This window comes from Drosophila subobscura, chromosome E, assembly GCF_008121235.1.
Source record: "Drosophila subobscura isolate 14011-0131.10 chromosome E, UCBerk_Dsub_1.0, whole genome shotgun sequence".
Taxonomy (NCBI): domain Eukaryota; kingdom Metazoa; phylum Arthropoda; class Insecta; order Diptera; family Drosophilidae; genus Drosophila; species Drosophila subobscura.
In genome coordinates this window covers 4,172,731-4,189,300 of record NC_048531.1, presented here as the reverse complement: position 1 = coordinate 4,189,300, position 16,570 = coordinate 4,172,731, and the positions used below count along the sequence as shown (strand labels likewise).

Sequence of the window (16,570 nt, the reverse complement as noted above, 5' to 3'; positions counted from 1 at the left end):
ACATCCGTACGTACAAGCAGATTTACTGACTTATGCATGTGTTTGTCGGCAGGATTTGGAGCTCTTGGACCATAGATCTCTTACAAGTCATTAGGTATGCATCGGGGCCGTCCACTTCTATTATAAATCCCCATCCGAGCCGCATTTGTGCTGCTCAATCATTGAATTCCTTTCCATTGCCAAGAATAGACCACAACAATGGGTCCACACATTTGACAGTGCAGTGGCACAACGGACACAATCCGAATTCAAAGCATTTTTAATGAAGTGTATCTAATATAGAAATTAATTAAACCCGGCAGCAGCCAACGACAGCAGTTTGGGCCAGGCCAAAACCAGAGCAGACGATTCTTGTGGGCTCATGTGCGAATAGATTATACTCTGGGTGTAGATTTCAAGACATTTGCCAGGGTCACCACCAGGGAGGGACCTAGCTATGACTGTGGGGGCCCCCATCGTTGCCTTCACAGGTGACAGCACAAGTTCAACGCGTTGAGGGAAAACAGCAACTCAGCTGGTTGGTTGCCACTTGCCCCCATTCATTTGCTCCTTCTTTCATTCGTTCATTCATTCATTATGCTTATTAGTATTTGCTGTCAGCGGGTGTCGAGATACACACTTACATTGAGAATGGCCAAGAGTGAGAGAGATGCTAGAGGTGTCAGGCATTGTATTTTGTTATTCTGGCATATTTATGGCATACCATACCCACATATTTTATCCCAGATAAACAGCAGACAAAATCATCAGAGATCTGCGTTTAAAATTAATTACATTAAAATGTCTTCCACATTCTCGAGGCCTTCGCACGGCGGCGTGTCTCTGGCCTGTGTCAAATCTAATCTAAATATTAATTACTTAATGCAAAATACTAGAAATCCGTCTCTAGAACGGCATCGTATCGACCATTTACTTCCTATTACGACGAGTTCAACAATATCCGTTGCCCGGAGGCACACACAAGAAAAATTTCACTTTTCTCCCTGACATGTGACGTTTATGGACATCAAAAGGGGCAGGGGAAGGGGCTGAGGTAGGGGAAAACGCTTTGCGGGTGCTTCACCTCCAAAGACAGCGCCAAAAGTGTGTGAAAGTTGCTCGAGAGTTTGTCGTGCAATTAGAGCAACATACGACGACGACGACAACGACAACGACGACTAAAAGTGGACGACGACAGCTCTGGGAAACACTGCGCTCTTGTTGGGAAATGCGTTTTCCGCTTGCGATGGCACAACTTGAAAATCAAGTTTTCCAATCTTACTGCTGCTGCTGCAGGAGGAGAGTACAATGTCCATGGCCAGGAAATGGTAACAGCAGCAAAAATCAGGCAAAGCAAAAGCAGTTTCCACCAATTCAACATGTTTTTTCGCTGCTTTTCTACTAGTCTGTATCGGTTTGTGTTCGGGTTTCTCTTCCTTTCTGCTGCTGATGCAAGCAAAATCAAACGAAATCGAAATCAATTTCGGAATGTGCGTGGCCATTGTGGGGACCAATGAACCGCGCTCATCAGGAGCCATTGGCTCCTATCGTCGCAGAGGAGAATGGAGCGTTATGTAAGCATAGGAAAACCCGTCTCGACTAGTGCGACGTTTATTTTGTTTGTTTTCCATTCGAGTAGCACAAATACGAATAGAAGAGTGCGTGGCGTGGTGTGGCGTGAGTGTGAAAACATTGTTGCGTCGAAAGTTTCCCCTCTGGCTTCAAGCTCTAGATACACAGGGGAGGACATTGTGCTGACCATCGTATTTAATGGCTATTGGCTCATGTTGCCATCAAAACTGGAGCACAATTGCCAACCAACAGCCGCATGTTGTTTTGGGCAGAACTGGCTGTGGGGCAGCACTGGTTGGGGCCAGCACTGGCTGGGGCCATTGGAAGTGGAAGACGGAAGGATGTGGCCAACAGGAACTACAACTGTAATGCGGTGCAGCGAAATTGGCAAAGTGGGAAATGCGAAATGAAAAATGGAATATTGCGAGCACAACTGAGTGGAGCTTGAAGCGAAGAGATGGAAATTCGATTTACCCACAACTCCTTGAAAGCGCATTCCATCCCAGCTGATGAAATCAACCTCTTCCACTCTGCTGAGCTGAGCAGAGAACAATGAAATACATCAGGGCAGATGTCTGGTTTAACGATCCCAACCACTATTGCATTTTTACAAGTACTCTACGACTAATTGAGTTCTAAGTCGATTGGGCAACGGGTGCTATTTCACATGAACAAATCCGAAAAATAATCTCATAAGCTGTGAACATAAATCTACACATAAATATTCGGGCGGTCATCTTTCTGTCAGTTGAAATGAATGCATTAATTTTCGAGCAGCGGGCCAAAATGTGAAATATGCCTCAGAGGAGAGGCATGAACAATGCTATATGGATTCGTATTCGTAGTATAAGTTGGGACACATTCAACGACGAAAGAAATTGCACAGCAAAGATCTTTGTGCAGCGTTAAAATTTCGTAAACAATTTCGAATTCGGATTGTGATTCAGATTCCAATTCCGATTCTGCTATATACAGCTACACATACTCAGATAGAGGTGCATTTATAGTACACTAAGAGCATAGATCATTGCGATTTAAGTGCCCGAATATTTGCCAACAGCCTCAAGCCCAAAAGTAAACAAATATACCAATAAACAAATGCATCGAGAGGCACACAGGGAGGGATGCACAATTGAGGAAGAGCACCCACCACATGCATATATTCGCAATTTTATTTGCCGAACAATTTCATTGAAAACAGGCACACGCATCGGCATGGAACGTTGTGAGACGCGTTCAAACTCTTCACTACTTATGATTTTCTTGTTTTTCGTGTTTTACATTACCGATGGACAGACATGGTTATATCGACTAGGACCCTAGTTTATACGGTCGAAAACGTTTCCATCTATGCGTTAGTCGCATCAATTCAACCACAAATACACAAATATACAACTTTAACTCGTCGATTACCGGGTATAAAAAGGAGAACGATGGAAAAATGGGGAAATGGCAATGCAAAATGTAAACAGACATTGCAGTCCGGAGAGCAGATAGCAATAATTCGAAGCTGAGAATTTCCGACACCGACATTATGAGGCAGCCCACTGCGCGGAATCAGTTTTCATTAATTGCATTTCGCATTCAGTTTGTGCCTTTGGCCAAATTTCAAGTGCGAAGTAAGGCGAATGCCAGAAGGAAGGGTTATATCATTTGAGAATCGCATTCATTGCATAACCGTTTCCAGTGGGTGGAATAATTGTGGCAGTGTGACCGCTCTCTCCCAGCATGGGACGGAATGGTAATCTCAGTAATTTACTTCACATTGGAGCTTATATAAGACGCAGACTATAGACTTGAGGCGTTGCTAATCGCTGTTTCATGACAAATGAGCTTGAAATCTTAGGATAGACCGAATCCAGTTAAAATCAATGCAAATATTCCCCTTTCAATTGAAATCCAAACACCAAACTTGAAGGTGGCTGCCACTAGAAGATTGAAATGGTAAAATCTATTGGGACACTGTGTGTCCGGAGGATTGTGTAACATGATCTTCATTTGCAGAAACAATCTTTGTGGCTGCTGCTCTTCCTGGGCGCAATGATTGGACTGCTGGACTTCCTGGAGGCAAGAAGCCACCGTCATCGCTCTCACCATATACGCCGACGTCCTGAAGTACAACCCAGAGCTCAACCTCTAGCTAACCCTGGGGCTGTGCCTGGAGCTGTCCCTGGTACTGTCCCTGGAGCTATTCCTGGAGCTATTCCTGGAGCTGTCCCTGGTACTGTCCCTGGAGCTATACCTGGCGCTATTCCTGGCGCTATTCCTGGAGCTATTCCTGGAGCTATTCCTGGAGCTATTCCTGGAGCTATTCCTGGAGCTATTCCTGGAGCTATTCCTGGAGCTATTCCTGGAGCTGTCCCTGCTACTGTCCCTGGAGCTATTCCTGGAGCTGTCCCTGGTGCTGTCCCTGGTGCTGTCCCTGGAGCTGTCCCCGGAGTCGCCACTGGACCAGCTCTTGGAGTCGTTCCTGGAGTAGTGCCTGGAGCTGTCCCTGGAACCGTCCCTCAATCTCAAGCGCACCCTCAATCTCATGCAGAGCTGCCACCGAGGCAGACGGAGGAACTGTGTGCACCAGAGATCACCAAGGACGAGCTTATGGAGGTAGCCGTCATGGGGGCAACCAAGGTGATCATCAAGCAGGTGGAAAAGTTCAGCCCTGGAGTGCCCATAAGCACGGATGTCGTTAACTCCATCAGCGAACTCGTTATGAAAGAGCTCTTGGCCGGTACGACCATCCAGGATATGGTTGATAAGCTGCACGTCTGGTGTACCGTCAACAGACCACCAGGCACTCCGGTTGCAACCGTTCCTGGAGCTATCCCTGGTGCTGTCCCTGGTGCTGTCCCTGGAGTTATCCCTGGTGCTGTCCCTGGAACCGTCCCTGGAGCTGTCCCTGGAGCTATCCCTGGAGCTATCCCTGGAGCTGTCCCTGGTGCTGTCCCTGGAGGAGTTCCTGGAGCTATCCCTGGTGCTGTCCCTGGTGCAGTCCCTGGAGCTATCCCCGGTGCTGTCCCTGGAACCGTCCCTGGAGCTGTCCCTGGAGCTATCCCTGGAGCTGTCCCTGGAGCTGTCCCTGGAGTTATCCCTGGAGCTGTCCCTGGTGCTGCTCCTGGAGCCGTTCCTGGGGCTGTCCCTGGAGGTGTTCCTGGTGGTGTCCCTGGAGGTGTCCCTGGAGCTGTTCCTGGAACCGTCCCTGGCGCTGTCCCTGGAACCGTCCCTGGAGCTGTCCCTGGAGTTATCCCAGGAGCTGTCCCTGCAGCTGTTCCTGGTGCTGTTCCTGGTGCTGCCCCTGGAACCGTTCCTGGGGCTGTCCCTGGAGGTGTTCCTGGAGCTATCCCTGGAGCTGTCCCTGGAGTTATCCCTGGAGCTGTCCCTGGTGCTGCTCCTGGAACTGTTCCTGGGGCTGTCCCTGGAGGTGTCCCTGGTGGTGTTCCTGGAGCTGTACCTGGTGTGAAAGGAACCGCTCCAGGAGGCCTTCCTGGAACCGTCCCTGGAACCGTCCCTGGAACCGTCCCTGGAGCTGTCCCTGGAGCTGTCCCTGGAGCTGTCCCTGGAGCTGTCCCTGGAGCTGTCCCTGGAGCTGTCCCTGGAGCTGTCCCTGGAGCTGTCCCTGGAGCTGTCCCTGGAGCTGTTCCTGGAGGTGTTCCTGGGGGTGTTCCTGGAGTGAAAGAAACCGCTCCTGGAGGTCTCCCTGGTGCTGTCCCTGGAGCTGGCCCTGGAACCGTCCCTGGAACCGTCCCTGGAGCTGTCCCTGGAGCTGTCCCTGGAACCGTCCCTGGAGCTGTCCCTGGAGCTGTCCCTGGAGCTGTTCCTGGAGGTGTTCCTGGGGGTGTTCCTGGAATGAAAGAAACCGCTCCTGGAGGTCTCCCTGGTGCTGTCCCTGGAGCTGGCCCTGGAATCGTCCCTGGAACCGTCCCTGGAACCGTCCCTGGTACCGTCCCTGGAACCGTTCCTGGAGCTGTCCCTGGAGCTGTTTCTGGAACCGTCCCTGGAGGTGTTCCTGGAGGTGTTGCTGGTGGTGTCCCTGGAGCTGTCCCTGGAGTTATCCCTGGAGCTGTCCCTGGAGCTGTCCCTGGTACTGTCCCTGGAGCTGTTCCTGGAACCGTCGCTGGAGGTCTCCCTGGAGGTGTTCCTGGAACCGTCCCTGGAGGTGTTCCTGGAACCGTCCCTGGAGGTGTCGCTGGAGGTGTTCCTGGAGGTGTTCCTGGAACCGTACCTGGAGGTGCCCCTGTTTCTGTCCCTGCCTTAATGCCTGGAGCTGTCCCTGGGGTTCCTGGTGCTAAGCCGAAGCTGAGTTTTGATAGACATCCTCTGGAAGGGCCAAAGCCTTCCGGCCAAGCTTCCCCGGCACAGATGGGTACAGATTCGGACTACGATTTCTCTGGCAATGAACCTTGCCAGGGCGCCTCTTGCGAGACTCCGCCGCCAACCAGCGAGTGGACCGACCTCAGCTGGCTGTGCCTGATCGAGAATGGACACGTTAAGTGCTATTCGTACCACTACGACGCCAACAAGGAGATATCTGTGGAGGAAGTCGAATCCATCACGGTGCGTCGCCGAACGGTCGCCAGCCATCGAACACGTCGGGGCAAGGGCGAAAGGTCGCGCAGACGCCTCAACCGGCGCTCAAAGCACAAGATTCGCAGGCGGAATCACAAGTTGGCAAGACTGAGGCGTAGGCACGGCTTCCGTGCGAACAAGGCCAAGCCCGGCATACGTCGGAGCAAGGGCAAGCGCACTTAGGCGGCAGGCAAATCGCAAAATTTTGCATTCAATAAAGTAATCCTGATGTGCGAAAGGACTTAGGGGGACTTTATCCTTAGCTGCATTCACTCCACAGACCAATCAACAAAATGGAGTTCCCTGTGAATGCTCTTCGACATGCACTGCGTTGACAGGGTTGCCGTTTGTTAAAATCGGCAAACACATGAGACTGCTCTGGTAGATACTCGTAGATAGGTGGTGGATAGTGGGGAAAGACACAGACTGATGGGGGGCTGAGCAAAGTAGAGCACAAAAATACTCGTATTTCATAAACAGCGCAGACCGCAGAACGAGGCAATTAAATGTCAAAGCGCAGCGAAGCCATTTTGGTATTTGATTGCCCCAAAGGCGGAACAAGACAGCAATAAATTGCGGCAGCCTGTTGGGAGTCTGGCAAAAGCAAAAGCAACAGGAGCAGCGGAAGCAGCAGCTGCATTTCCATCTGCACCTGCCAGCTCTGCACTCTGCCTAAGCAAACACAGGACACGGAACACGGGACACATAGATATGAGGTACGCGAAACACTCCCAGGTACAAGTTTGTTAATTTACGAGCGTAAAATAAACACTAAAACACAAGATAAACCCCTTAGGGAATTGGCTGCAAAGCTAATCCGGGTACGCCGATGCCTGTGATGAGCTCTACGGATACCTTTTGGGCGCTGACTAATTATGATAACTCCGCTGGAAAATATATTTGAAACATAATTTCGACGCTTGGCAGCATATAAATCACGCATACGCCATGCTGTACCTGGCGCAGATCAAGCGCCCGATTGGCCAGAAACGGGGATTCGCAGCAGCGTGTGGACAGGACGTTGATTTATGCACGCTCAGATATTTTCGTACAATTTTTTAAGTAAATTTTATTATGACAAACGCAGCTTCAGATGGCTTGCTTCTGCTTCCACTTTTTCCTTTATATTTTTTTTCATTATTCATGACTTTTCCTAGAAACTGGCAACTGCCAACAGCCCGCCCAGGTATCTGGCTTACCCTGCGACTTTTACTCAACATTTGGCAGCATCGACGCCAGAATTGATAAATGACACGCTATTAAATGAACACTTAATGGTGCATAACGTGTGATAAATTGTCGGCAGGCAGTGTGTCTGTCTGGCAAGGTATCGAATGAGCTAAGAAATGAGTCAATTAAGAGCCAGCTGACTGGGCACAGATCCTAGGGATTCCTGCTCCAGCTAGTGCGCGGAAAACCTCAATCCCACTTCCCAACATCGGTTAAGCCAATGCCAACGGCTCAACGCAAATTTACTTCAGCTTAAAATCTCATTATTTTAAGTAAAAGAATGTAAAGGCAAGCAAAATGGGAATTTCCGCAGGGTGCGTGGAAAACAAAGAACAAAAATTATTACCACTTTTGCTTGGTCTGCTGCAAATTGAATTGATTTTAATCTCCATCTCCACATACACACACACAACGGGTATGGAGAACACGAACTGGGGGGCCCAATGAAATTTGCATTCGAAATCGCTTTTCAAAAAACTTACACAGGAGTCGGCCTGCCATTCCCTGGGTCTCGCCCCGACTTCCCCTTTTGCGTGGGAGTGTGTGCTGCGAATTTAATTCGGGACCCAATAAAGAAAAGAAAAAAAAGTTGGAAGGAAAAATTCGCAAGCACTCGGCCAACTTTGGTGCGTGTGCGAGGGATGATAAGACTTCAGCAGGAGCAGGAGCAGCAGTGGCAGTGGCAGTGGCAGCATCAGCAGCACCAGCAAAGACTGACGGCAGAGATACAGAAACGAAGCTGGAGACGAGTGCCCCAGCGGCAGGGCGGAACCGTGTGTTCCTACCCACAATCTGCCTGGTCGCAAATAAACTTGAAAGACATATGAAAATCAGTTTTTGAATATTGTCGAAGGACAAACACAAGAGAGGCTGCAGGAGGACTGCTCTCTGTTGCGTGCTGCATGGAGTATCCTGCCGGAGCAGCACTTTGCCCCTGGCACACAGCCAGGGAATGGCATGTCGTGGGGTGCCCAGGCCCAACCCATACCCTCGGGCATAGCATTAGGCCAGATATATATGTAAATGTGCTGGGCATACTATCTGCCGCCATACAGCAGCAAATGTAGCAAGAGAAATGTAGATTCTTGGGTCATTACTTGCCAAGAGGAAATGTTGAAAAGAGCCAGAATAACAATGAACTACACGCATACATAGAGTGGCAGTCCTGTTGTATTTCCTGCATTCCTGCATCTGACTGCATCGATACAGAGTCTAACTCTCTAATGGCCAGCAATCACATTACTATTTGCCGATCCATTCATTGGGCCAACTGCCCACTTGCAGCACAATTACCAAATCATCACAGCACCACAAAATGCCAGTAAAGTGTACAGACTTTGGTGTGAAAATCATCATCAAAAGCAGCTAATCCACAAGGCAATAGAACAGGCAGCTTGCTGCCACATTCATGCACTCATATTGAATGCAAATTGCGGGGGAAACCAGTGGGCAAAGAGTCAGGAACACATGTGGAGAAAATTAGTGTGGAAATGAGCAAACTCTGAACCATAGAGAAGAGAATTTCACATAAAAAAGTGGTTCATTTATCATTGCAATGTATCTGTGTTCATTATCAGCTAGTGCTGTAATTTCTTCTCGATTTGCCTGCTGCCTTTTGACCCGACTGAGTGGAATTTAAGATCAAAATAATCCGATTAGACTTTCCCTTCAATGGAAAATCTTCAAGCATTAAATAGAATCAATAGCCCAGAGGTTTTGCAAACTTATTCAAATAAATCAAATCAAATAAAGCATTGAAATCATTGAAACACTTTAAGGATTTAACAGCTTAAAATTCGTTGCCTGAGTTCAAATGGAATTCCATTCACTGAAGGAACCACGAGTATTTCAGTGGTAAACAAGTTCCTCAACGCTTCTCAGCCATCAATTAAAAAACCTTTTTGCCAAAATTAGCGCACTCAATTAATTTGAAAATGGGTTGTTCCGACCTTCTGTCACGCCCACACACAAGCAACCTTCGGGTGGGAACACTAACACACGTAGTACACCTTGACAGTGAGTGAATTTTCAATTAATCAAGAGGTGGAGAGGAAAGGATCCTTATGCACGGCAACGGGTTAACCCGTATCTGCGCAGAGCTATCGAATTCGACCCACATAACATTTTCGCCCCACTAGAAAACTGTGGGAGCAGGGAGGTAGGGGTGAGAGAGAGGGTGAGTGAGAGAGAAAGAGACAGCTGGTTGGTTTGGCACACCTTTCCCTTTCGTTTGCTGCAGGTGGCGATTAGTCATTATTTATTTTAAAATCAATTAGTTTGGCTGATATGAGAGGGCGGCAGAGGAAAGAGCGAGAACTGAGAGAGAGAGTGAAGGAGAGAGGGAGAGGGAGAGGCAGAGGCAGAGCACTATAAAAGTTCACGTCTCATTGGCAGGGAAAAACATTTTTGCACATAACTTTTGGCTTCGGGGGCTTTGTGCTGAGTAATTGGGGAAATATTCGGAATAGGTTCTATACCCTTACACAGGGTATGTAGGAATGGGGTGAATGTAGGAAGCGCGCCCAATTCACACATTAATAGCTGCACCCACGAAGGTATCTAAAGCTGCGGCATTTTTCAGTGATTTTATTTGCTTTCCAATCAATTTTCACCACCACTCGGCACCAAATACACATCTCGACCAGTCCATTTCCATAGCCTGCCATAACAATAAAGTTTTGAAAGTTCAAGGACTAATCATCAAGTAGCATGCCATTGGAAGACCACAAATGAATATCCATGATTGGCATTCCAAAACCAATTAACTATTGAAATTCATTGGGACACCCACCTGACAACTAGGGAAGCTGTGCAAAAATGATTCATTCACCATTTGTACGTCCAAAAATGAGGAAATGAATTCTGCATAGATGATGAGCAATGTAGAAGACTACAGAGCAGCAGCGTCATTGCTCGCCTGCCAAAAATGCAAATCCAACAAGAGCAAAAGTCAGAGATGGCCAGCGAAATGAGCAGAAATGTAAAGCAGGAAATTAAATTTACAAGAAATTGCACATCCATCTGAATGTTATTATAAAGGCTTCATCTCGGGGGGGAGGTTGGATGTTAAGGCGAGCTGTCGACATCTGGGGATTAGTTCGACCAGCCTGCCTTGGCTTATGGAACACAATGCCAAAGTCCAGTAACAGCAACCAGAAATAAGAGATTGCATGAATGTATTTTATGAATGTTAAATGACTCAAGAAATGAAAAATCAGTGCAATTATTTAAGTTGCCTTGGCAGAACCACAACAAAAGGAAAGAGCTCGAATGATTTGATGATTTCCCGAGAATTTTCCAAATATATTTTCTCCTGTATATTCCCTGAATTCTCGTTCTATTCCAGTTACACGTGACTCAGATTTCCTTTTGTCGGGTGGCAGCCACTGTACTTTGCTGTCCCAAAAGGCCGTTCGAGCTGCCCCAAATGCTGGTCGAGCTCTTTAAGCCCTTCAAGTGATTGCCACAGCACTTTCTGGTGAACAATTAAACCTCACGCAAACACACACACACACACACAAACACACTCACACACACAAAAGTGACACGTGTCTCCCCTGCTGGGGGCGCTCCTGGAATTTTGTCCTTTTTGTGACGTAATTGCTGGCAAGCGGTGGCAGGCAACAGGAAGACAGCGGCAGCGGCACAGCGAAGCTTATGAAATTAATCAAACAATGTGGACTGGTTGGATGGATGGATGGATGGGGGCGATGGGGCAGAGGCAACGGCCTCATGTGGCAGCAGCACATGCATAAATCAGAGACTTTTCCCAGGGAAATAGTTTTGTTGAAACAACGTCCCTAGAGATTCGGATCAACTTTGGGGGCCGGGCCCGGGCCGTGCATGCCAAAAAGTCAAATGCTTTCAACGTCAGCAACTGTCGTTCTCCAGAGAGAGGGAGAGAAGACGGGGAAGGAGGAGTACGAGTAGAAGCGAGTTGCGTACCGCACAAATTCCCATACATCAGAGCCCCTTAGCCCGATGGCTGTGCAATATAATAACGCTCTAATTTGCATGCAGCTGCAAAGGCACACAGATGTTGCCGGTCGCTGCCAGTTTGGGGCAGGATCAAGTGCAACATTTATTTAAACGCATGTCACATGTGACGCCACGCCACGCCCCGCCCCGTCTCTAAGAACACAGCCATGTCCTGTCTCCAAGCAAATATTATATTTTAATGAAATTTCATTTAGAGCAAAAGTTATTCTGCCCGCCGCCGCCAGCGCCAGCGCCACTCCCAACCACAGTCGGTGGTTGTGGCGGCTGTCCAAGGCTTTCTTATTACGAGCAGTGCCCGGACAGGAAAAGGCAAAAGTTTAATTGAATAAGTTCCCTTTACAATCCCCTCATCCCTCCTGTCAAGGAGCAGCGACAAGACTGCAGCGTTGATATCTTCTCGCTGTGTGCAATTAATTCAAGAAGTGCATAATTCACGAGGCACTCCTGAACCAGAGAGAGAGCTGCCAGACAGTCTGCGACCATTGTAACCACTTTTCAGGCATTTGGCTAATTCAATTTCCCGGCCATCAGCGACGTCTGCAAGTCGGTTTCCCATTCGGATTTGCCGTTCGCATTCATTGTGTTTTGGACAAGTTGCCTTGTCTTTTGTCACTCGTACAATTTCCCAACGTCAACAGTTAACAACAGTTTGCATATTGTGCAACGGCAGTGGCAACAGCAGCCACAGCGCCCTCAGCGCCGCAAAGTGGCCGCTGGCCCTGGGAGCTCGACTTTCGGTCTGGGCCAGTTCCACTTCAGGCCTCGCTAAAATTGTCGCTGGGCTGGGGCTAAAATTAAATGCTTAGTTGGCCGACAACCGTCGATGACAGTTTCACAATGTCCCTGTCACTCCATTGTTTCCACTTGCATCCACTTGGCTGTGTGTGTGTGTTCCCCATGCGTGTGGAGATGTGGCAATGCCAATTTACGCTCCATGCATCTTTGGGCACTGACAGCGGCAGCCAACTGCCAATGAAGACAAAACAGATTTTAGACAGTGCCCCCAAGGGGCAAGACTCTCTAAACTTAAACTTTTCCCTTTGGAAATTGAAGTATTACCCAGACAACTAGTGGGAAGTAGCTTTAAAGTGGTTTAAATATTAACTCCTGTATGTTGATCAAATGCCAAACTCTTGACTCATCTATGGGCTTGCATTTCTTGCAGACTGAATTCAACTGAAAGCATTCCCTGAAGATATCCAGCCGAATTCATTCCCTTAGATTATTCAACAGTATCCTGTGTATCCTGAGTGCTGCCACGCTTCATCTCAATCAGCATTCGAAGCGGCATTACTGGCACTACGTGCAATTACGCACAATGGGAACGACACGATGCCGTTGGTGGTGGGCTGCCAATGATGATGGACAAATTGCCACCATGGGGTGGGCATAAGTTGAACAGTCCCAAAAATGGCCAGGCCTGGCCAGGACAATGGATTGTCAGATTCAGATATGGATCGAGATGACCCGGGGATGGCTGCAAGTGGCGAAATGCGCCAATTATCGTCAACCAGCCGCACATCAGACAGCCAGACAGCCAGGCAGACAAGTGCAGCAACAGCAGCAGCAATAATAACAACAAAAGCAGCAGCACTTACACACACACATCGAAAAATGTCTCGCCTTCCTCCGACTAGGTCCACAAAATAATAAAGCAAAATTATTATCTGGCCAGAAATGTTTCAATACAAGAGACAGAGACCGAGCTCCGACAACAATGGCACCAAACCACACAAGATGGGAACGATAATGTGTGTGTGTGACGTGGGGCAGTAAACGTTTGGCTTCCTCAATTTGTGGCAGACTGTTGCCAATATTTTGTAATAAAAAAAAACCCCAACCCAACCCCACACAATCCATCCCAAAACCAAAAAAAAGGTACACAAGATGATGTGTTGATGGCAGATACGATGGGAGCTGTGGCTTGTAACCTACGGATAACAATTGGAAAACACTCAACAGCTGAAATCGAGCTTTCTTTCCTTCACAATTGTCGATTGGATGGATGGCAACGACGGAGTTGTGCGGGAGGTAAAATTATGCCATTCAGCAACAGATGCTGCTGTTGCAGGGATGGAGTTTTCCTTTAGATAGTTTTTCCGCTGCTTTGCTCTTGTGTTTTTCTGCTGATAACTTTCAAATGCAATGCCGCCGGCTGTTGTGGCATGGCAATAATGCAAAACATGCCAGAAAAAAGGAGCAGACGGAGCAGACGGATCAGACGAAGGAGCAGCAGCAGCAGCCAATGGCAAGTGGCAGTTTCTGCAGTTCAATTTCTCATAAAAGTTTCCCTTGACAGCTGAGGCAACATGGGAAGAAAAACAGTAGGGAAAAAATAGAGAAAACCCTAGCAAATGTATATGGACACACAATTCAAAGTTGAGAATTGCATTTCGGCATTCTGAATTTCGCTGATAAATCGGACTGGTCGCGCTGAACCCTGTAAATATTTCAGGGAATTTCAAGAATGGCAAATGGCAAAGTGACCCCAAACCCCGATCCCCAGAGAGCGGTAGCAGCAGCAGCAGCAACCGAAAGAGAAACAGCACTTGCATTAAAATTAAAAACATTTTCTACTGCGGCGGAAATGGCAGTAAAAAACGTGGCTCAGTTACAGTTGTTCCACCGCCACCACGGCCGCCATTGCCAGAAGCAGCACAACTTCCGGTCCGTGGCCATTTTGTATGTACAGCCATTACGAGCGACCCACTCACTGGGGGCCCAATGCTTTAACGCGTTTCGGCCCAGCGCCCACTAGGGACCAGGCTCGAGGCACTGTCAGGCCCGGCTTAGAGGTGTGAATGATTGCCGACTGCCTGATTCACATTCAACAAAAGAGTAGTAGCCCCCGAGGCCATTAATATTTTAATCAAAAAGAATTGCAATTGGGATCTGGGCCGGGCTTATTGCATGGTGTTGTGTGGCACGAGTCCCGGATCATGACATTTGCTTTGCCTACTTTTTTGGAGCAGCTCCTAAGATCGCACCGCTCCACCCGCCTGCTAATTAATAGAATTTCCTGACAGTAAATGTCACTCGTAAATGTTTCCGTGCTTCCCACAAAAATGATCATTTTAGCGGGAAAAGACCGCAAAACGACAAATTATGCAACCAAAAAACAAAGAATGGCACACAAAAAACATAAACAAATATATAAAGTTGGGGCGGGGCCGAGACCTCGCACATCAGATTAAAAAGTGAACTTTTTAATAAAAATCACTTTAGCATTTCATTTGCTTGCAGAGTGCCAGGACGAAGAGGGGAGGGTCGGGGTAGAAAAAACTTTGCGGTAAAATTAAAAATACTTTTTTATGCAGCGGCAAAGAATAATCAAATAATGAAAGGAAAAAGGCAAATGTTTTCCACAGCAAATAATGAAAAGCGCTCATTGTGGTTGAAAAATAAAGAAGGAAAATGTGAAAAGTCCCATGGAGAATGAGAGAGAGAGAGAGAGAGAGAGAGAGAGAGAGACAATGCTGCAAATGCAGCCAAGATACAGATAAAACGTTTACATTTATTTTTTTAATATTATAAAAGGCAAAGCCAAAACAAAGGAACCAACAAATTTGCATTTTGTGAGCGCGGGTCACAAAAACTTGACGAAAATGGCTTGGAAATATTAAAACTTGGCCAGGCCTAAACAAAGACTGAAAGTTGCTGAAAAGAGGCGACTGCACGCATATTTTATGTCTTATATTTTTTAAGAAAATCCCCAGTAAAGTGAGTCCTAGAAGGAAGCGGATTCGCTGCAAATTAAACACGAAATTGAATTCTGCTCATCATAATTTCCCCAAGGATCCTTATTAGTCAGCCGGTGCTAGGAAAACGGGCTACAAAAAAAACAAAACCCCCAATGAATTGAATCGTCGAGCAGTCCACTCTGGTCTGCTGTGCTGCTCCCACATTTCCGAAGTAAGTGCAGCTGAGATCCAGACTGGTGTTATTTTCTGATTAGGAATGGGAGAAGTTGAGCTGCCCCAGACATGCCTTCAAGCCCGTAAGCCAGAAGGAGGAAATTGACAAAAGGAAAAGCAAACCCAACGACTGATCAACTATGCATAAGCTCATTTTGGCAGGGACAGAGCGTCAACAATCAGGTGTGGCTGGAGGGGAGTTGAGGGTGCAATAACAAATCCATCAACTCAACTCCATTTACCATCAAAATTACCATCAAGCAACAAATTGCACAAAACAAAATAAAATCAAACAAGAACATGGAAAAATGTTAGCCAACACGTAACATAAATACATACATTTTTGCATACATTTGTGTCTATTAATGTATGTATCCTCCACAGCGCATAACCACATTTATTTGGCCCGAAGCATGCCAACAGCCAACAAACATGCAACCAAAAATTACAATACAAATAGAATAAAACAGCAAACACAACCCAATGAATCCATTACACTTTGAACTCTCCCTCCCCCTTATCTATGCTCGTATCTGTATCTGTCCATCCCCCTCTCGTATCAATTGAATTTCGACTTTTTAGCTTGAAGCCAAGTAAAACTTTATCCCAGCAACCAAGAATGCCAGTACCAGGGGTTGGCTGCCCGCCCATGCCAATGCCAAATGCCGTTTCCATGGCCAATTATCAAACAAACAGAGAGAACAGTAAAGAAAATTTGGTTGTGAAAGTTTCTCGAGCAGCATTCGAATGCTTTTACTATACAAAAATCAACGAAATAACTCCCAAGGAATATATAACAAAACATAAAAGAAAACGAAAGGGTAGTGCTTCAGTGCTCGAAGCTTTAGATACCCTTACACATACATATGTATATGAATACGAGTATGTACATCCACATCCAGCTGTTAAGATTCGAAAAGTCCTTTACTACTGACGCAAATACTAATTCCTGGGTATAACCACTAAAAGAAGCAACTGGCGAAACGCCAAAAGTTTTTGCAACTCCCCACAGTATTTGCTGCAAAGAAACTTCGCATAGGGGTTGGGTGTGGGCGGGGTAGAGTTAGAAGCCAACCCCCAAGACCCTAATTGAAACCTAGGCAACGACGAGAACTTAAACTTTTGCGTAAAATGCAATTAAAAGCAGCAGCCAAGCATCAGTTAGAGACGGATTTTTACTTAATCTTCTGAATCAGTTTGTCCCAAAGCTCCCCATCCAGACAACTCAGGCAAAAGGAATAGCAACAGCAGCACCACCACCACCAGAAGCCACATCCAAGTTCCAAGTTCCGGCAATTGTTGTTTCGGTGTGG

At 47.2% G+C, this 16,570-nt stretch overlaps 2 protein-coding genes across 37 annotated transcripts in view; one reads left to right on the top strand and one right to left on the bottom strand.

The window, feature by feature from the left end:
• Positions 1-16,570, bottom strand: part of LOC117891815 (heterogeneous nuclear ribonucleoprotein L) — a 100,286-nt gene that overhangs the window by 22,363 nt on the left and 61,353 nt on the right. The window lies entirely within an intron of this gene.
• Positions 3,444-6,355, top strand: LOC117891812 (elastin). Of its 20 annotated transcripts, none has more exons than XM_034797517.1 (4): positions 3,444-3,495; positions 3,556-3,681; positions 4,030-4,414; positions 4,619-6,355. In XM_034797517.1, the coding sequence occupies exons 1-4, from the start codon at positions 3,493-3,495 to the stop codon at positions 6,295-6,297; spliced, it is 2,193 nt and encodes a 730-aa protein (XP_034653408.1). In that variant the 5' UTR covers positions 3,444-3,492; the 3' UTR covers positions 6,298-6,355. The 20 variants fall into 20 exon arrangements, with proteins under 20 accessions (XP_034653408.1, XP_034653409.1, XP_034653411.1 ...); XM_034797518.1 differs by having other exon boundaries at positions 4,030-4,705; positions 4,970-6,355; XM_034797520.1 differs by having other exon boundaries at positions 4,030-4,873; positions 5,159-6,355.

What these genes read in the sequence shown, in the direction of transcription:
- LOC117891812 (XM_034797506.1), top strand. An exon ending in CTGAAGTACAACCCAGAGCT is followed by an intron (nt 3,682 to 4,029) that starts CAACCTCTAGCT and finishes GTTCCTGGAGTA; the next exon opens with GTGCCTGGAGCTGTCCCTGG.